Raw genomic sequence first — 21,136 nt, forward strand, 5'->3', positions numbered from 1 at the left:
CTTCAGACTAGAACCTCCAGACTAGAACCTCAAGACTAGAACCTCAAGACTAGAACCTCCAGACTAGAACCTCCAGACTAGAACCTCCAAACTAGAACCTCCAGACTAGAACCTCCAGACTAGAACCTCCAGACAGGGTTCCATGACCCTCAAGCACCTGCGCGAGGAGACGTCAGGGCGGAGAGAGACAGATGGAGGAGACCGAGTGCTCCTGACATACTGAGCAGCGAGCCCATCCAAACATGAGAGCTGTGAAGAAGCTCAGACTCTTCCCCTGACACTCATGTTTCACCTCCGCTGCTTAAAGAGAACAGAGAGAGAGAGGGGATGGAGAGAGAGAGAGAGAGAGAGAGTGAGGGAGAGAGAGAAAGAGAGGGAGAGAGAGAGAGGAGAATGAGATATGGACAGAGAGAAAGAGACAGAAGGAGAGAGAGGTAGACAGAGAAAGAGAGAGAGAGACAGAAAGCTAGAGACAGTAATCAAGAGAAAGATAGATGAAGAAAGAGAGGAACAAAAAAGCAATTAGGCGGGAAGTCTGTGGAGATGCATGAGGGTTTTTAAAAGCGTTCTCTTGCATTTACAATCAGTCCCCCGACCAACAAAGGACTGAGTCTAGCCAAAAATCCAGGGCCCAAGTTAGAACAAATAACCACTGCCAATCTAGGAAAGGTCACAACAGGAACTAAGAGCTTTGGTATCTGGGGCCTATCTGTCTGGCTGACATGCTAGTCGGTCTCTCCGCTCACCCTATTGTTAGTTGTTATTCCAAAACAAAAAAGCGTTTCGTCAACCCAAAGTCATGAATATAAAGCAGCTATTGGTCTGGGCTGAGAGCTGCTCCACTAGGGAATCATTGTAAGCTTGAAAGAGACCCAGAGCTGCCTGTCTGCATGTAGATGGGCCAGGCCGCTCTGGACAGCAGACAATCATTTTAAAGGCTTGATTACTGTGTGTGTGTGTGAGAGAGAGAGAGAGAGAGAGAGAGAGAGAGAGAGTGTGTGTGTGTGAGAGTGTGTGTGAGAGAGTATGTATGTGTGAGAGAGAAAGAGTGTGTGTGTGTGGTTGTGCCTATAACCACAGCAGCATGTTAACATTCATCCAATCAAAACCCTACCGGCCTCTGACCATCACCGGGTTCAAAACCATGGAAATAACAGAACCCAGCAACAGGCCTTCACACCCCATAATGTTCCTATATGTCACTCTAAGTTCCTCCAGGTTCCTCTATTTCCCTTTAATGTCCTCTAGGTTCCTCTAAGGTTCTCTAAGTTCCTCTATGTTCCTCTAGGTTCCTTTATGTTCCTCTAAGGTCCTCTAAGTTCCTCTAGGTTCCTCCAGGTTCCTCTATTTCCCTTTAATGTCCTCTATGTTCCTCTATGTTTCTCTAAGTTCCTCTAAGTTCCTCTATGTTCCTCTATGTTCCTCCAGGTTCCCCCTGACCCCTCACCCTTATGGAGCAGCTGATGAGCCCGTCCCGGTTGTGGACCTTCAGGACCCTCTCGAACAGCTGGTTCCGGGCCGCCTCGTCCGTGGCCATCTGGCCCTCCAGCAGGTCCATGGGCTCGGACACGCCCCCGGTGAAGTCCACCAGAGCGTCCGCTGTGTTCCCCCCATCCAGGGCCTCGTAGCAGCCGTACACCCTGGGGAGAGCCAGGAGGAGAGAGGGTCACAGACAGCAGGAGGGGAGGGGAGGGGAGGAGGGGAGGGGGAGAGGGTCACAGACAGCAGGAGGGGAGGCGAGGGGAGGAGGAGGGAAGCGGATGAGAGGGGAAGGGAGGGGAGGGAGGGGAGGAGGAGAGAGAGGACGGGAGGGGAGGGTTTGGGGGAGAGAAGGAGAGGAGGAGAGAAGGAGAGGAGGAGAGGAGCGGAGGAGCGGAGGAGAGGAGGAGAGAAGGAGAGAAGGAGAGGAGAGGAGGAGAGAAGGAGAGGAGCGGAGGAAAGGAGGAGAGGAGCGGAGGAGAGAAGGAGAGAAGGAGAGGAGGAGAGGAGCGGAGGAGAGGAGGAGGGCAGGAGCAGCAGAGATGTATCCAGTCCTGGCTCTACTGACTTGGCATAGGCCTTCTCCACCAGCGCGCTCCAGAACTCGTTGCTGTCGTCCGAGTGGCAGTACACCAGCTGGTTGTCCAGGGTGGGCAGCCTGTCATCGATCACCACGTCCACCCACTCCCCGAAGCGCCAGAAGCGGAAGTGGAAGATCCCCGCGTACGAGTCTGGCTTCTCTGTGTCCCACTCCTGCTCCTTCCAGTCAGGAATCACCTGAGGAGAGGAGGGAGGGAGGGAAGGGAGGGGAGAGAGGAGAGGGAGGGAGTGGGGGAGGGAGGGGGGGAGAGAGGAGAGGGAGGGAGGGAGTGGGGGAGGGAGGGGGGGAGAGAGGAGAGGGAGGGAGGGAGGGGGGAGGGGGGGAGAGAGGAGAGGGAGGGGGGGGGGGAGAGAGGAGAGGGAGGGAGGGAGGGGGGGGGGAGAGAGGAGAGGGAGGGAGGGAGTGGGGGAGGGAGGGGGGGAGAGAGGAGAGGGAGGGAGGGGGGGGGGAGGGGGGGAGAGAGGAGAGGGAGGGGGGGGGAGAGAGGAGAGGGAGGGAGTGGGGGAGGGAGGGGGGGGAGAGAGGAGAGGGAGGGAGGGGGGAAAGGATGTAGAGGAGGAGGGAGGGGGGAGGAAAGGGAGGGAAGAAGGAAGGGAGTGATGGAGGGGGGAGGAGAGTGTTAAGTATCGAGAGACCTGTCAACCCGCAACCCCCATTGCAGGACAAATATAATTGATCACCTCCACCATGTGGGGAGGGGGCAGGGGGGCAGGGGGGGCAGGGGGGGCAGGGGGACGGGGGTCCACCGAACACGACACGCACCAACTCATTCCAGGCTGCTGGACCGCTCTGAATAGCAAGCGCAGCGCTTACACACCGGAGAGTGGAGAAGTGGAGAGAGGGGAAATCAGATTCAAATGAATCAGTGCTGTGTTGCTGCCCTTGGAGGGGCCGGGGGAACGGACTGAGCAGGACAGGACTGCTCTGGTTGGGTGGCTTCCTCTCTGCTGATTGGACTGAGCAGGACAGGACTGCTCTGGTTGGGTGGCTTCCTCTCTGCTGATTGGACTGAGCAGGACAGGACTGCTCTGGTTGGGTGGCTTCCTCTCTGCTGATTGGACTGAGCAGGACAGGACTGCTCTGGTTGGGTGGCTTCCTCTCTGCTGATTGAACAGCTTTCCGACCTCAGCTATGTGAAGCCGTTCTTCAGGGAGAGAAAGAGAGAAAGAGAGAGAACGAGAGGTAGAGAGAGGAAGAGACAGAGAGGGAAAAGAGAGAGAGAGAGAGAGGGAGACAGCTGAAGTCCTGAGGGAGCAAGTCAGCCTTTCCTTCTCCCTCAAGACTGTTCTCTCACCTTCCCTTTCTCTCTTAATCTTGACCTCCCTCTCTTTCCCAATCCCCTCTCCGCTGCTCCTGCCCCCCTCCCTCCCTCCCACTCTCTCTATGACTTTGGACTGCAGTGAGAAAATCCATCTCGGCACTCATCCAAAAGACAATAAAGCTCTCTAATAAGTGAACTCAGGCTGGGGAGAGCCCTGGCCGGGCTGAGGGCTTGGCCCTGATGGCAGCCCAGACGCAGGCCTGGACGCTGGCCCAGACCCGGGGGAGAGGCAGCGCCAGCGTGAACCTCTGACCCACTGACACCTGCCGTATCAGCATACGAAAGTCTCCGCAAGATGTGGACTCCTTTACATTTACATTTAGTCATTTAGCAGACGCTCTTATCCAGAGCGACTTACAGGGACATTCTCCCCGAGGCAAGTAGGGTGAAGTGCCTTGCCCAAGGACACAACGTCCATTTTACACAGCCAGGAATCGAACCGGCGACCTTCTGATCACGAGCCCGATTCTCTAACCGCTCAGCCACCTGACTCCTTCAGCTCAGCTTCTAGCTGCTGAACACACAATATTCTTTGGAGGGACGGAGGGGGGGGTGGGAAGGGGACAGATTCACGATCATTTCCGTTGTAGATTGAGTAGAGACCCTGTGTAACAGTACAAACAGGGATACTACCATGGGACAGGTACTGCTCAGTGGTCAAGCATTTGACTATAGATCAAGAGGATGCAGGTTTGAATCCCCCCCTTCCTCCGCCACGTCCCATTGGATGAAGGGATCTTCTAAACACGTTGTTTTTTTTACGGATAAAAACCTTTCTCCTCCCTCAGAGCCAGGATGAAGTAACCAACCGGGGGGTAAACAGTGTGGTTCCTGCCTCCCCGAGGGCAATCCCCGTGCCGCACCTTCCAACGTCACTACCCCTCGGTTGCCTAGCGCGGTTGCTTAGCGCCTGCCAACAATACCCTCCCCCCCCGCCCACGACCCCACCTAGAAAGCCATCATCCCCCCGTGTTGTGTTTACGTTTCACACATATAACCACGTCAGGGAAAGGAAAGCGGATAGAGAAGGGGTTGAGAGGGAAGGAGAGAGGGAGTCGAGGGAGAGAGGGAGTCGAGGGAGGGAGAGTCGAGGGGGCCTTGTACAGACAGACTCCAGCGAGCTTCCCGGAGCGAGGGAGAGGGAAAAAGGGGCGGAGGAAAGGGAAGCAGAAGAAAGGCAGAACGAGAGGCACCGAAACCAGAGAGGAAGACGGGAGTTCAGGAGGAGAGCGAGAGCGCGAGCTGGATCGATACGAAGGATTTCCTTTCCTCCCCCACCGCTCATCCGGTTCTCTAGCGGTTGGAACTTAGAACGCTCTGAGAAAGAGAGAGAGAGAGAGAAAGAGAGCTAGAGAGAGAAAGAGAGAGAGAGCGGTGATGACAGGCACCCAGGAGCTGTCCTTCCGCCTGGACCCCCAGCTGACGGAGGTGATGCGTCTGCGGGTGCAGTCCCTCCAGCAGCGGGGCCAGAAGCGGCAGGAGGGCGAGCGGCTTCTCCGCCCCACGAGGCCGTCTACCGCCTGGACTTCACCCAGCAGTCCCTGGGCTTCTCCCACTGGGGGGTGAGGCTGGCCCAGCCGGGACGCCTCACCATCACCGCCACCTCCCAGCACTGGACCCCCGACCTCACCCACCTAATGGTGCGGCAGCTCCTGGAGCCTGCGGGGGTGTTCTGGCAGGCGGCGGGCCACGCGGACGACGGCCAGGTCCAGTGCTACCAGGCGGACGCCCAGGAGTTCGGGGAGCGGATCGCAGAGATGGCCTCGGTGAGGAAGGTGATGTACTTCCTGTTTGCGTTTGAGGAGGGGTGCGGGCCGGAGAGCGTGGACTGTTCCATCGCCTTCCAGGTCAACAACTAGGGTAGCTGACCAGTCACTGCGAGATGGATGTTTGGGGTTTTTAGGTTTAGGTTACTTGCTACATGAGGGTAAAGCTGGTGTTTGGAGTCATAATTGACAGTTGGCATTTTGGCCTGGCTCATAGCGGAAGTGTAACAACACAGAATTCTCGGTTCTTGTCAGGGTGCGCTCTTTCACAAACTGACAATTATGACTGTTGTTGTTTAAGAGTTGTTTCCAGCAAGACTGCACTGTGAGGACTGTCATCCTCTAAGCTCCCCTCCTTTCCTCTCCTCTCCCCTCCTCTCCTCCTTTCCTCTCCTCCCCCAAACTTTGCCATTGACTTCCTCTCAACTGTCAGGTCCTTTTTAACCATCTCCTGTTAGACAAGATCAAAACCAGCCATCAAATATTTCATGACCAGAAGAATATAAAGAAGAGTAGAAAATATAATATATCATTTACAGAAACATTTTAAAATGACATATATCAAATATATATATATATATTTTAACTAGTTGGGGAGTTATAATGTACGATATCAAAGCTTCCCTCTGTTTATAGTAAAATATTTGATGACTCACTGCTTGTAAGAATAATGACATGACAGAAAATGTATAATCAAATACTGTGTAAGTAAATTACCTCCTTTTTCAAATGAGATTGTGACCTGAATAAACCTTAATCAAAAACTGTCTGTGTTCCATTTCTGTTTTCATTTCGGGTCGGGCAAAAACAAGATGCCACACATTCCCAGTGCTTAGATAGAGCCCGTCAGGCTGTGCTTGTTGTGCACGTAGCTTCCCTGGTAGAGGTGTCCTGAGGGAGTGCTTGTTAACCAACCACTTGGGCGGGGTGTGTGTGTGTGTGTGTGTGTGTGTGGGGGGGGGGGGATAAGAGAGGGCACACACACACCTCACACACACACCTCACACACACACACACACACACACACACACACACACACACACACCTCACACACACACACACCACTGTGGCACTTGTCCTCTCTAGCTCTGACACAGAGCAGCACAGGTTAGGAGAACAGAGGTGCTCCAACCGTCATTATCCTGGGAGAAGGCTACTTTGAGGTGGTTGTCAAAACCGAGGAGGTCTCCTGAGAGAGAGAACATTCTGGTGCCACGAAGACAAGATACTGTTTAACCCCTCGCCTGGTAATGGGTCCTAATGGGCACACCTACACACACAAACACTATAAAACACACACGCACACATACTATACACACACAAGAAAACACATGCACACAGGCAAACAGCAGTGTGCACCATCTACTGGAGCTATAAGAGATGTTACTTGCCAGGTCAGATCCTGTACCTCCAGTACCAGAGTTCAGCCACACACACACACACACGTACCTCCAGTACCAGAGTACAGCCACACACACACACACACACATACCTTCAATACCAGAGTTCAGCCAAACACCCGTACCTCCAGTACCAGAGTTCAGCCAAACACTCGTACCTTCAGTACCAGAGTTCAGCCACACACACACCCATACCTCCAGTACCAGAGTTCAGCCACACACACACACACCCATACCTCCAGTACCAGAGTTCAGCCACACACACACACCCGTACCTCCAGTACCAGAGTTCAGCCACACACACACACCCGTACCTCCAGTACCAGAGTTCAGCCACACACACACACCCATACCTCCAGTACCAGAGTTCAGCCACACACACACACCCGTACCTCCAGTACCAGAGTTCAGCCACACACACACACCCGTACCTCCAGTACCAGAGTTCAGCCACACGTACCTTCTGCCACAGGGCCTCTCTGGAGGCCAGGCTGGAGCACGCAGCCACAAACCAGCAGTTTCCCAACTGGCCCTGGTGCAGGTCGTGCGCACTGATGCCATCCACAAACAGGTGAGGGTCTTCACACAGCTCCTGGGGAGGGAGGGAGGGAGGGAGGGAGGGAGGGAGGGAGGGAGGGAGGGAGGGAGGGAGGGAGGGAGGGAGGGAGGGAGGGAGGGAGGGAGGGAGGGAGGGAGGGAGGGAGGGAGGGAGGGAGGGAGGAGAACAGAGAGAACAGTTGAGGATTAGGTTTGTGTACAACAGTGGTTGGTCGTGGTCAAAAAGAAAGAGAGACTGATTGTATAAAGGCGACCTGGGACGTGACAGGAAGACTGAGGGAAGAGTGAGAGCGAGTGATGTAAAGCAGGAAGTGTGAGGGAAGTGATGTAAAGCAGGAAGTGTGAGGGGAAGTGATGTAAAGCAGGAAGTGTGAGGGAAGTGATGTAAAGCAGGAAGTGTGAGGGAAGTGATGTAAAGCAGGAAGTGTGAGGGAAGTGATGTAAAGCAGGAAGTGTGAGGGAAGTGATGTAAAGCAGGAAAGAAGAGACAGAAGGCCAGACATGGACGAGTGTCTTTAATTAAGGTCCCTGTCAATCGGAATATTGATGAGGCAACGAGATACGCTCGCATCCTATCAATCACGGAACATGCCCTCATGAGGAGCGAGAGAACATATGAGAGAGAGAGAGACAGAGAGAGAGAGAGGATACATTAAAGTAGTCATCAAAGGTAGACAGAGAAGGAGCTGAAAAAAGCGAGCGACCTAGAGGTAGAAAGAAAGGAGAGAGAGGGAGAGAGAGATGTAAAGAGAGAGAGGGGGTGAACAGCAGCTAATATGATCGGAGATGTTGGGGAGATAAATGTGGCGACACGGAGGAGCTGCAGGGTCACGGCTTCATCTGGGCGAGCCGGCCCCTTCGAGACCTCCTAACCACACACACACCTCACTCACACACACACCTCACTCACACCTCACACACACACCTCACTCACACACCTCTTTCACACACCTCACTCACACACACCTCACTCACACACACCCACACACCTCACACAGCCCAACAAACACACACACATCACACAATTCTTCACAGTCTACACATAACCTCACCTGTAATGTTGTTCCCACACACATTCACAGTCCCACACACACACACACACACACCACACCCACACACACACACACACACACAGTCACAGAACCAACACCTGCGCCAGATTTGGGTCTAGGTTTCCGTGACTACAGATTACCTCAGGGAGCAGAGAAGGATGCACTTTCAGTAAAATCGAACATTAGAGGCTAAGTAGCCTTCTCATCTCTTGGTGTGGAAGTGTCTGGCTTGGGGGGGTGGGGGGGGGGGTGGGGGGGGGGGAGGGGGGGGGGAGGGGGGGTGGCAACAGGAGATGCAGCAAGGTACCTCCATCAGCCCCCTGATGCAAGGGGAGCTCCTAGCCAAAACATATCTCTCACATTCCACACGCACATACCTCACACACCTCAGGCAGGCAAACACAAACCTCGTACGCTGGATCCACCTCAACTGTGGAACAGTGACTGGAATCACACGCTCCGCACCGATTCGTTACACGTGTGACGGTATGTAACAGACGTAGCCACGCTCCATCACGACAAGGTGTCGTTCGCCACTCGCTGGGCTCGAACGCACGACCTCTGACTTGCCAAGCGCGACCACTACCAGCTACGCCAAAGAAAAGCTAGCTATTCGTTGACGCGGGTGGCCTGTTACATACCTGAGGAGTTGAGTTTCACAGGTTCACACCCGTTACACACGCATGTGTGAGCCGTGTATTCGTTACACACATATTGTGTGTGTACAAGGGCAAGTGTGTGTGTGCGCATGTGCAGAGATTATCATCTCCCTGTCTGTTTGATATCTAGACAAGACCGGTGCAGTCTCTCTCTCCCTCCATCACTCGCCCCACCACCACCCCTCCCTCCTCCTCCTCCCTTCTCCTTGGGGGGTGATAACGAGGGTAGCCAACAGCCTGATGTCCGATCGCAGGGTGTCAATGATGTCATCACTGTCTCCGCCGGCCAGTAGATGTGGGCTGTGATGGATGTGGCGGTGCAGCCAAGGACACAAGCTTCCTGTTCCTTTGTCTGGGTGAAGAATCTACATTCCTGCTATATCTACATACACTAAATGTAAATGTACATTTACATTTAGTCATTTAGCAGACGCTCTTATCCAGAGCGACTTACAGTAAGTACAGGGACATTCCCCCCAAGGCAAGTAGGGTGAAGTGCCTTGCCCAAGGACACAACATCATATCGCACGGCCGGGAATCGAACCAACAACCTTCTGATTAATAGCCCGACTCACTAACCGCTCAGCCATCTGACCCTATATCTATTCAAATATCACGACTCGCCTTCGTCGAGTCGTCTCTGGCAACAGCTGCCGACCTTGCAAGAAGACAAACTAACCCAACTAGCCTCACCGTACGCTTACGCACAGAGTAGTAAAAACCTCGTGTTGGTTTTAGTCACACCTCCTTCGTTACAAATCGAGGAACAAACGCGAAATGATCTCAAAGCAAGTACAGAAGGAGATCAAGGATATGCGGTTACAGTTACACATGCGTACGCTCAAACACTCAATGTCCACAACAAAGCATGGCATCTCTGGTTGCCAGGACACCGTCTCCGTATAGCCGCGCCGGATGCGTGGCGACCTTAGGCACTGTAACTGCAGGCTACTGTTCCTTCAGGAGACAAGTACCCTCTCCACAGCCAAGCGTTGGCATAAAAGCCTTCTGACAGGGGAGACCATTTCTCTCTAGGATGAGAGCACGCAATGAATATTCAAAGAACCTGTCAAGACTGAGAGGTTATGCTCATGAATACATAAGTGTGCTTGAAAGTATTTAAAAAAATGTTTTGCAATCCTTGTTAGGGATTATTTACAGACAGGCTGGGTGTGGTTAAACAATGCTCAGACCCAGTGTGGTTTGTCTGTCAGAAGAGGCGGAGTTTGTTTATGATGATGTCAGAAGAGACGGAGCTTGTTTATGATGACGTCAGAAGAGGCGGAGCTTGTTTATGATGGTGTTCGTAAAACCAACACCAAAGTCTAAACACGACTACGAGGCGAAAGCTTTCTACGTTTTGACCACACACACACGCGCGCGCACATGTACACACACACACCTCCCACACACACCTCCCACACACACTGTCCCATTTTAAGAGCTGGGTAAAAAAGATGGAGGAGAAATTCAAAGAGATAAAATATCTTCTTTTTAATGAGCCAATCTCCTCAGCAGGGCAGAGAACATTCTACCAGAGTGTGCCGGTTTCAAGGCAGGCGTGGAGTGAACAGCCATTGCTCTGCTCCTGACAATAATGAATGTGCCTCCTGAATGCTCTTGTTCTAGACGTGCTTAATATTTTATTAAGGCAAAAGTAATTAAGAGGGCGTGTGTGCGTGTGCATAGGTGGTGTGTGTGTGCGTATGTGGTGTGTGTGTGCATATGTGGTGTGTGTGCGTGTGCATATGTGGTGCATATGTGGTGCACACACCCACACACGCACACACCACATATGCACACGCACACACACCACATATTAACACCCACACACACACCCACACACACCCACACACACCCACACACACCCACGCATTACACATAGCCAAGGGCAGTGATGTGCTGATTCAGGTGAAAGCTGGTTGCAGCAAAAGCCAACAGCGAAGTCGACCACCTCTCCTGCAGAGTTCCCTTGTCTTCCTCAGGTCTGCCATGCATCCAGTCCCTACCGGCCAGTCTGGATGTGTCAGTGTGAAATTAGGTGTCTGTGTGTGTTGCCGTAAGCAGAGTTATAATTTCTAACCAATCTTTAAGAGTCTGCAACAGTATTGATCCAGGCACAGGAAGCCCCAAGCTGGGTTTAAACACACAGAGATCCAGGAACAGGCTGAACCAGGCAGGGCTCGCAACTAACTTTTTTCCTCACAATTCCAGTACCGTCCCGAAGTGCAAAATGAACCATCCCAAACTGAACTTGACCTGTCCCAAAATGTAAATTCTTGTGTATTTGCATTTTGACATTGGTATGGGTTATTTGCCACACTATTTAAGTAATCCATACAAGTTTCTAAAGGTAAAAAAAAAAAAAAAAAAGCTCCAGTCTAGACCCAGATCCCCTCCCTCGACCCAGCTCCGGGGACCGGCTCAGGTGGTGGGCTGATGAGGTGATCGATCCCTCCCAACCCTAAGGGTCAGGAATAATGTGGATGTCACGGCTAATGCTGGCAGCTATATTAACCAAATCATTTACCACAGTACTGAGAAGCTGTCACTGCAACCTCAGAGAACAATTCACTCATCTGCAGCCTTCACACACACACATACACAACACAACAGCACACCTCTCTCTATCTCTCTCTCACACACACACACACACACACACACACACACACACGCACACACACACACAACACAACACAACAGCACACCTCTCTCTCTCTCTCACTCACACACACACACACACACAACACAACTGCACACTTCTCTGTCTCTCTCACACACACACACAGACACACACAACACAACTGCACACTTGTACGCTCTTGTCATTATACTTAACTTTGCTGGTAATAATAAAGATTATAGGGGACCACAGCTGACAGTAAGGGAAGACTAATCAAGCTGCAACACCGATCGAGATCACTTAGCCTGGACGGGTCTGGCTTGGGAGGGGGGCGAAGTGAGCTCAGATAAACAGATAAATAGCTCCAACATTTTATTGCTTGTCAGTCATCTCGTAAATCACACACAGTAATTTGGAGGATGCTGTAGGGCGAGGCCGGGAAAGAGAGAGAGAGAGAGAGAGAGAGAGAGAGAGAGAGAGAGAGAGAGAGAGAGAGAGAGAGAGAGAGAGGGAAAGAGAGGGAGACAGAATGAGAGAGAGAGAGAGCGAGAGACAGAATGAGAGAGAGACAGAATGAGAGAGAGAGAGAGCGAGAGAGAGAGAGAGAGAGAGAGAGAGAGATGCATTTTATGAGGTTGTTGTATTTATGCCTGGATGCTCTGCTGTCTTGGGCCCGAGACATAAACGCACCCAAGTGCCTTTTAAACAGGGATAACAGTAAACGTGTACTCCGCGTTCAACTTCTCGCTGGAATCCCTGCTAGGAACCACCGTAGATAGGCTACAATCCATCTGCCGTAGCCACAAAGCATCAAACTACCTAATGCTGTCGAAGACATGCAATAAAATAAGATGACAAACAGGAAATAACAGAAATAAAAAGGTTAAAAGAGAGAAAGAAGAAGAAGCTGGTGAGACTGGATTATTTGCGCGCTGGGGTTTTCGCTGGGGTTGTCGCTGGGGTTGTCGCTGCTTTGGTTGCCGACTAAAGCAGCGGTTTCAGAACCGGAGTTCCAGATAATTCAGTTCCCCTGTTCCCCCTGCCTTGCGCCAAATCATGACGTTTTCTCTTGTTGCTTGGTTGAGCTGAATGTGATTTTTGATCGCTTGTGTTAGTTTACTCTACCTACTTTCCATGAGCATAAGGTCTGATGTGAGACTAGTGTATAGATTAAACTTGTTATACATAATGATCACAGTAACATACATCACCAGCATCACTGTATTGCTTTATAAAACGGCCAGACTGTAATATACAGGGGGGAACCACTTTCCTCTGGCCTCCAGGGAAATCTGTTCCCCATGTTCTCAGTGTAAGACCCTGGTGGTGTATAGATGAAACGTAGTACACATTATGATCACTGTAAAATAATGAATGAAAGATGAGTATCCTAAAATTATAACACCGACTTTCCTACTTATTGTACAGTCTAGTTTATTTGTGCCTGCAACAAAACGTAAGGTTGTGTGTTAAAAACGACACACACAGCTCTGTATTTGAGTGCAAATTAACTAACCAACATCAAGAAATGTACCTTATGCTCATGGGAAGTAGGTAGAGTACACTATAAGCTAACACACTCGATTACATTAATCACATTCAACTCAACCAAGCAACAAGAGAAAAACGTCATGATTTCGCGCACCCGCAAGGAAGGGGGAACTGAAATGCCAAAACTAATGGAACCAGCCGCTCAGCAACACACTTTGCACCTTTGCTCCGCGACTTGGAAATCAGAGGCGCCCCAGGTGTGGGATATGTTAGGGAGCAGGAGGGATAATTGACTTGGACAGTCCCTAACACATTGTCTCGCCCAAGGCGTTAGATGCTTTTTTTTTTATTGCGAGTGTTTCTTCATTCTCCAGGTCTGATATTGCTGGGCTCAGAGTTGAGGCTTTTTCGAAGCAGCCATGCAGACATGGGCTTATCTACTGCCTGTTGGTCAGCCAGACAACATTTGTTTTACCCTATACAGACCTTTCAGTCTCACAGTTTAACACCAACAACATGTTCCTGCCTGTTCTGTCCTGTTTAGCATGCCTGTGCTTGAAGAGATGCTCGAGTCCCTGGTGAGTTGCAGGGTAGTTCACAGCAGTCAAACACTGGATGCACTGATTAACCCTTGTGTTATCTTCGGGTCATTCTGACCCATCAGTCATTGTGACCCACCATCGTATTGCGACAACTTTACCTCATACAAAAACAAAGTGAAGCATTTTCTTTTAACCGTCGGGCTGTCTCAGACCCCCCACATTGCGAAGGTTAAAAGAAAATAATTTTTATTTGTTTTTGTATTGGGTAAAATTGGGTAAACACAACGATGGTTCGTTATGAACCTTTGGGTCATGTGACCCGAAGGCTCACGAGGGTTAAAGAGAGGTGTGGAACTCCTGTCTGGCAGGCATGCAGGACGGCACAACATCCCTTTGCCGGTCCTCTTACATGAGACATGTACCTTAAGCATTGACACCCCCAGCCTCAAACCCAGCCCCAGCACCCTAGCCCCCCAGCCCCAACCCCAGCCCCAGCCCCAGCACCCTAGCCCCCCAGCCCCAACCCCAGCCCCAACCCCAGCACCCTAGCCCCAACCCCAGCCCCAACCGCAGCACCCTAGCCCCCCAGCCCCAACCCCAGCACCCTAGCCCCCCAGCCCCAACCCCAGCCCCAGCCCCAGCACCCTAGCCCCCCAGCCCCAACCCCAGCACCCTAGCCCCCCAGCCCCAACCGCAGCCCCAACCCCCTAGCCCCCCAGCCCCAACCCCAGCACCCTAGCCCCCCAACCCCAGCCCCAACCCCAGCACCCTAGCCCCCAAACCCCAGCCCCAACCCCAGCCCCAACCCTAGCCCCCCAGCCCCAACCCCAGCACCCTAGCCCCCCAGCCCCAGCACCCTAGCCCCCCAGCCCCAACCCCAGCACCCTAGCCCCCCAGCCCCAACCCCAGCACCCTAGCCCCCCAACCCCAGCCCCAACCCCAGCCCCAACCACAGCCCCAGCACCCTAGCCCCTCAGCCCCAACCCCAGCCCCAGCCCCAACCCCAGCCCCAACTCCAGCACCCCAGCCCCAACTCCAGCACCCCAGCCCCAACCCCAGCACCCCAGCCTCAGCCCCCCAGCACGTCTCTCTGGATAAAAGAGTCTGCTAAACAAATCAAATGTACCAAAAATAAGTAAATAAACTGAACTTACCCTGGGTCTCTTCCAGACTACCCGGCCGATCCGGTTGCCCTGGTAGAAGAGCGAGTCGTCCACGGCGGGGAAGCAAGGGTCCTCAAACAGCAGGCCGCTCTGCAGACACTGCCTCTTCAACGCCGCGTGCTGCTGCCCCTCGAAGGCCCTCGCCGAGCAGAACATCCTGCTTCCTGTCGGGTCACGGTCAGGGGAGACCAGAAGGGGAGACGGGGTGCAGGTGAGAAGGAGGGGTCGTGTTCTAGAACGCTCAGGCGTCGCTCACGCTGAGGCGTCGTGTTCTAGAACGCTCAGGCGTCGCTCACGCTGAGGCGTCGTGTTCTAGAACGCTTGTCACCAACCAGAAACAGGAAGTAAACATGGGCGACCGCGGTGCTTCGAGCTAAGTCTTTGGACACAGACGTGTCCAACTGCTTTTTCACGACCAAAACATTTCAGAGCAGAAGCAACATTTTCTACAACCATCGGGTAAGAATAAAGAGCACAGATATCGAATCACCACGTCAAAAAAGGATTCGCTCCTCCATCCTTTGATATTTCTGTGAATCTCCTGCAAGTGACCCCTGTACTGACCCCAAACACATCCATCACTTGAGACAATACCAGTGGGAGAGACGGGGGGGGGGGGGGGGGGGCAGTGAAAGACAAGAATATGGAGAGGAAGAAGGAGGAGAAGAAAGATTGAGCCGTTCAAGAAACAGCCAATCTTCTTGCAGTCGTAGAATCAAGCTGCTGCTGACTGATTGGCCGCCATCTACGATGTAGCAGAGCTTCGCTGACCTATCGCATCCCGGTTTCCAGGAAGACCAAGCCTACTTTGGTTGTCTTGAAGCTTCATTTAACATATTATACTGTATATCGCCATGGTGACTCATGACAATTTACCACAACCAAAGGCAAGAAAAGGGAAAGTCAGGGGCAGTCAGAAGGGAAACCATCCTCATTACCTGAGCTGTCGTTATACGAGCTTTGTGATCCCACCTGCTTTACAAGGGCCTACGTAGGCTGTTCAAAGATATTGTAATTTACACTCCATTTGTGATCCATTGGGACTTTCTGAGATTTGATTATGATTTCAATCTTATTTAGGTTAAGGAGGCAGTCTTTTGTGTCTTGGGAGATATGTGAGTGTATGTTTGTGTGTGTGTATATCTATGAGAGAGAGAGAGACAGAAAGAGTAGTAGTTGAATGAGACAAAAGCCTTTTTGGGGGCTTTTTAATCAACCTTAACTGACTGTTGTTGCGTGATGTTCTCTGTCAATCTTCCATGTTCAGGGAATACAGACACCACAACAACAGAACCATCAGACGGTAAACACAAACCATACACTCAATCCATTTAACATAAACAGATAAAAGCGGCCAAAAACAAAGAAATGCTGAAGGCCTTTCACTATATATGAAATGCATCATCAGCCAAAATGGGTTCCTTCTACACTGCTGTCCAGACTCATAAAACATAATTCTCCTCAGAAGCTGAGTTAATCCAATCAGACCTTTAGCCCCCCAAAAAGATTTACAGTGTTTTTGTTCCTGTCGTGCTTCCAGGGGTCCCCGGAGAGACAGGTCACCGTCGATTAAATGAACCAATGAGAAAGTGGAGAAATGCCAAATCAAAAGGACAAACATGGACTTTCTAAATGGCTGGAAAATCATATTATCTCAAGGGAGCAGAGGGCAAACAAAACAAAAAACAAACATACACATGGAAAGAAAGTTGTTGTCTGGGGTTCTAGCTTTTAGGGTTATAGACTAATTAGGCCTTCATGGCAAGGCTGTCCTGCTATTGAGTCATTGATTGGAATAATTATTGAACCAAGTACCAAACAGCAATGAATGGAACAAAAGAATGTGTCTGTTTACTGCTCAGCATGGACTGGAAGTCTGACTCACACTGATTGGAAAACAAATTTGACCAAATACCAAGGGGGAAGTCAGTGAGAGAGCGTGACAGATGGTTTGGAGTCGCTGCTCGTGAAAGGGCGCTGGGACAACCGCCCCGGCGCCGTCCCTCCTCTCGCCATACGTCTCCCCGATCAGATCCCAATCAGACCCTCCATGGAATGGAGCCCTGCTGCACGGCCGCAGTTTGAATCTTTCGCTACGCCACAAGCATTTAATTCAACCTCAACTGAGGTCAGATAACTGATTGGTCATTTATGTTTTCATCTACAATGGTCAACAGTAATTGTTTTGAATAGTTCTCTATAAATAATACATTGATTGATTGTAATGTCCATGTAAATTCTGATGGTAGGTAAGTGTCAAGCTTGGTTCTGGATTAGCTGCTAATGCTAAATGACAGTTGATGGATGAAGTAAATGTTACGACCTGCCCCTCCACTAGCTGATGCAGGGATTCGTCACTGGTCGGTTGTTCTGACGGGCACAGCCATATTTCGACGTGTAAAAAGCAAGCGTCCCTTCTTCCAGCATCACCCTGCAGGTAATTATTCTCCGCAGCCTCTGCCTGGAAACCGACTCCAGTGATGTGATCCAGTACCACATCATCACACGGTCGGATAACATCATGTCTGTGTCAAGTCTCACACTTCGGCTTCCAGTACTGGTCTGGCGTGCACGAGGCAGCAACTCTGGTGAGCTGGAAGGAGGCTGGGGAGGTGGTGGTGGTGGTGGTGGTGGGGGGGGAGTTTGCTCTGCTGAAAGACTGATTACACTGAGGGAGCTGAACATTGGGCAGTAACGCACTGATCTGCTGACACACAGCAGAGACATGGAGAGCCCCCTCTTCCCCTCCATCTGTTTCCACTGTACAGCGAAGGGAGGAGGGCAGGGCAGTGGAGAGGAGGGGAGGACAGGAGAAGAGAGGAGGGGAGGGCAGTGGAGAGAGGAGAGGAGAAGAGAGGAGGACAGGGGAGAGAGGAGAGGACAGGAGAAGAGAGGAGGGCAGTGGAGAGAGGAGAGGAGGACAGGAGAAGAGAGGAGGGGAGGGCAGTGGAGAGAGGAGAGGAGAAGAGAGGAGGACAGGGGAGAGAAGAGGACAGGAGAAGAGAAGAGAGGAGGGAAGGGCAGTGGAGAGAAGAGAGGACAGGAGAAGAGAGGATGACAGGGGAGAGAGGAGAGGACAGGAGAAGAGAGGAGGGCAGGGGAGAGAGGAGAGGACAGGAGGGCAGGGGAGAGGAGGGGAGGACAGGAGAAGAGACGAGGGGAGGGCAGGGGAGAGAGGAGAGGACAGGAGAAGAGAGGAGGGCAGGGGAGAGGAGGGGAGGACAGAAGAGAGGAGGGGAGGGCAGGGGAGAGAGGAGAAGACAGGAGGGCAGGGGAGAGAGGAGAGGACAGGAGAAGAGACGAAGGGAGGGCAGGGGAGAGGAGGACAGGAGAAGAGAGGAGAAGAGGACAGGGGAGAGGAGGGGAGGGCAGGGGAGAGGAGGGACTTGTACCTGGTTGGCTCAGGAACACCCCCCCCCCCCCCTCCCTCCCTCCCCTCCCTGCACGGAGGGCTATCCCAGCATCATCTCTTCTCTGCAGTCTCCTCCAGCCGGCCAGCTACAGTATCGACCATGACATCGGGCACACGTGCTTCCCACTCACTCCTCTTATCTATTCACTAGTGGTAACGCATCATATCGACTCTAGGTCACCGGGGGGCCGTCTTTGACAAGGCTTACAAATGTATCTCTCAGATCCTGGACCTGGACATTCTCAAGCAGCAATGGAAACTTGATTTTCTATTGCAACATAGTGGATGCCAGGGATAGTTTTACAAATGGCTTGTGTGCCCAACCGATGCAGGTAAAAATAAAGCAGTTGTTTTTAAACGGGAATTTGTGTAACAGTAACATTGGGAGATTGGATGGGCTGTTGTCATTCTGAAAACGACAATATCCAATTTGTTCTTTGTAGATATAAAACAGCAAGGCGCATTCTTCTGAAATAACTACATTATCAAAGCACCACTCCACTGCAAGCTACTCTATCCAGAGAATAAGATTCAGAAGCAAATTGGGAACCGCAGGAACTGAAAACGATTTGCGATGGGCTACAAGAACAAATCTATTGTAACATTGTTCAGTGAAGAATATGTTATTAGCCTACATGTCGCCTATTATACGCATAGAAGATCCTCGCTGATAGCCCAGCCACATCACCCTCGGCTTCCGTCGCGCGCGGTACAGCACGCGACCGGCCGATTGAGCGTGTCCCTTCGAGCTGAACCGTTCATGCTCAGAATTTGGGACGGCAAGGCATAAATCAGGTGATTATAGTGTAATGTCTTGCCCATCTTGTCAGCAACACATGTTTCTCCTACTATTCGGTTAAGCTACTGTTTACCAACCATCGCCGCCTTCTCATCCTCTTCTCACCGCACAGGAATCAAAGCGTATTGCGCGGATTACAGCAACTGCACCTGCAGCGGCATCGGTCCCAGAACGTGTTCACCGTTTTTTTTTTTTTTACCTTAACAGACCTCTTCTCCCTTGGCGACGTGATCTCTCTGGTCCTCCGGGAATCCAGCGGTCGGGTCTGTCGGTCCCGGGTCAGCTGAGATTCCTCGTTCGGAGCGAAGCACCCCCCTCTGACCCGTTTACGGCTCTCTTCACTCCTCTCCTCACGCGCAAAACCAGGGAGGAGCCTGCGCGCAAGAGACTAAGATGCTGCAGACTGAGCATGTGCAGCCGGTGTTGTCTCTTGAACGCACGCGCGCGCGTACACACTCAGTCCATACGTGGTCAGGCTGAAGGGGGTTCCCCGGCTGCAGCAGTCTAATTGCACACTTTTCTCAAACAGTAGATTTAAGATATTCTTTTAACCTGCTCTCATGTTTGGAATGAGATACACAGCACATTAACTGTTGTTGGGTTTTTTTCACGCTTCATTAAAAACTCAAGTCGAGAATATTATGGCTAATAGGCAAACACATTTGCTCACGTAAATTCAAGTTGTGTTGTGGAGTTATCTTGAGGATTCGACCAACTGTAACATTTGTACAGGATAGTTGGCTGTACTATATAACATATACTATACATGAAAAAACGCACGTTGTCCCACTCTTGTGGCCGAAATCTGTAACAATAACAATCATCAAAGGGCAAAACACTATCTTATAGGAGGAATTGTACAAAACTAGTTTTTAATAAGGTGCTGTTTATTTAATCTCATTTTCACATCTTTTTTTTTGTACACTCATGGCAGTTACCGCTTTACTCACTGTCCTGGTAACTCCCTGCTCCTCTCTGGTGACAGGGTGAGGAGGAGGGCAGTGCCTGCTCCTCTGGTGACAGGGTGAGGAGGAGGGCGGTGCCTGCTCCTCTCTGATGACAGGGTGAGGAGGGCACCTGGTTAACATCCTCTCATAACAAAAAAATGAGCCTTCGACTTTCAAACTCCATATCCAGACCTCGCTCTGTCCCTTAGATCTGTGACACAGTGGAACAGAGTTCTTGCATTCTCTCTGTATAAGCTGAACGCTAAAATGCTCCACCTTCTACAGTACCTTAACCCTCTACACAGGTTATTACGGAGCATGTAGGGATGGTTGTAGGACTCCTGCATACTAGTCGGGGGAATTTTTATGTCACCCAACCAATTGATTGTTCCTTTTCGGTCCTGTAAAATTGTAATATAACATTAAAACTGAAATTGACAACAGCCCAACATCAGCCTGCCTTCCCATCAGTGTCCGTCTTAAAGTAGCCCTGGGGAAATAAGATCAGTCCATTTTGGAAAACGTTGTCCACAGAGTCAGTGTGTCTGTTGCCGTGTTTGTAACAATGTCAAGACCGTGTTCACAAAGCGTCCAGACCACTACTGACCTATGTGGAACGAGTCATTGTCATTAGTGCTATGAATTTCGTCATCGCCACCACAACAAATATGTCTGGCAAGGTAGGGGGGGGCAGGGGGGGACACAAGTTTCCACCTGTACCATGACTGGCCTTGTCTCCTCTTGCCTGGATTTGGCTTGACCTGATTTAACTGTACTATAGGGGGCTTAATCCAGTAAAGTAGGATTATCTAATTTCCACAGTTTGCTAGCTATGTTGGTTCAGTTGTTTGTTTAGTTATTCTGGAGCCGATGTTTGTTCTGAGTCATGTGACCCGGTTGGTTCTGAACTTCCAGAATCCGGATTTACGGAATGCCCCGGAACACCACACGTCACGAACCAACAGTCTTTTGCCTCACGCCTTTAGAGACACAATGGATCCCAGCTCCATAAAAAACTCTGGGTCTGTGGACGGGGGGACGGGTGGGGGGCCGGGGCGCGGGGAGGACGTCATGGCAACAGATGGAGGCCACATCCTGTCTTCTACCCAGAACAACTGGAAAACGCTGCTTAAACCCACTTCTCTCTTTTGTTCAATTGTAGATTCCCAGTTACCAGTTAGTTTTGTTGTTGTTCGTTTTCATTTTTTTTTTTAATAAGCCTGCAATTCTCAGTCAATAATTCAAGGGTTTATCCCTACACGAGAAAAGGGAGGAGGGTGAGGAGGGGTGCGGGGGGGGGGCGGGGCCTGGTCATGTTTAAAT

The 21,136-nt window shown here is 51.3% G+C and overlaps 2 protein-coding genes across 2 annotated transcripts in view; one reads left to right on the forward strand and one right to left on the reverse strand.

Annotated features, from left to right (window-relative positions):
- Positions 1-14,811, reverse strand: part of LOC136933268 (calpain-5-like) — a 17,635-nt gene extending 2,824 nt beyond the window's left edge. The window contains exons 1-4 of the mRNA XM_067228585.1: positions 14,647-14,811; positions 7,028-7,159; positions 2,048-2,256; positions 1,448-1,640 (exon numbers count right to left, since the gene is read on the reverse strand). Of these exons, the coding sequence (XP_067084686.1) occupies positions 1,448-1,640; positions 2,048-2,256; positions 7,028-7,159; positions 14,647-14,811 (699 nt within the window). The remainder of the gene's footprint in view (positions 1-1,447; positions 1,641-2,047; positions 2,257-7,027; positions 7,160-14,646) is intronic.
- LOC136933396 (olfactory marker protein-like) lies at positions 4,779-5,260 on the forward strand. The gene is given in 2 exon segments (XM_067228732.1): positions 4,779-4,902; positions 4,905-5,260. Coding segments are annotated over 2 exon segments (480 nt in total).
- Positions 14,812-21,136: the final 6,325 nt, after the last annotated feature.

This window comes from Osmerus mordax, chromosome 25 (genome assembly GCF_038355195.1).
Source record: "Osmerus mordax isolate fOsmMor3 chromosome 25, fOsmMor3.pri, whole genome shotgun sequence".
Taxonomy (NCBI): domain Eukaryota; kingdom Metazoa; phylum Chordata; class Actinopteri; order Osmeriformes; family Osmeridae; genus Osmerus; species Osmerus mordax.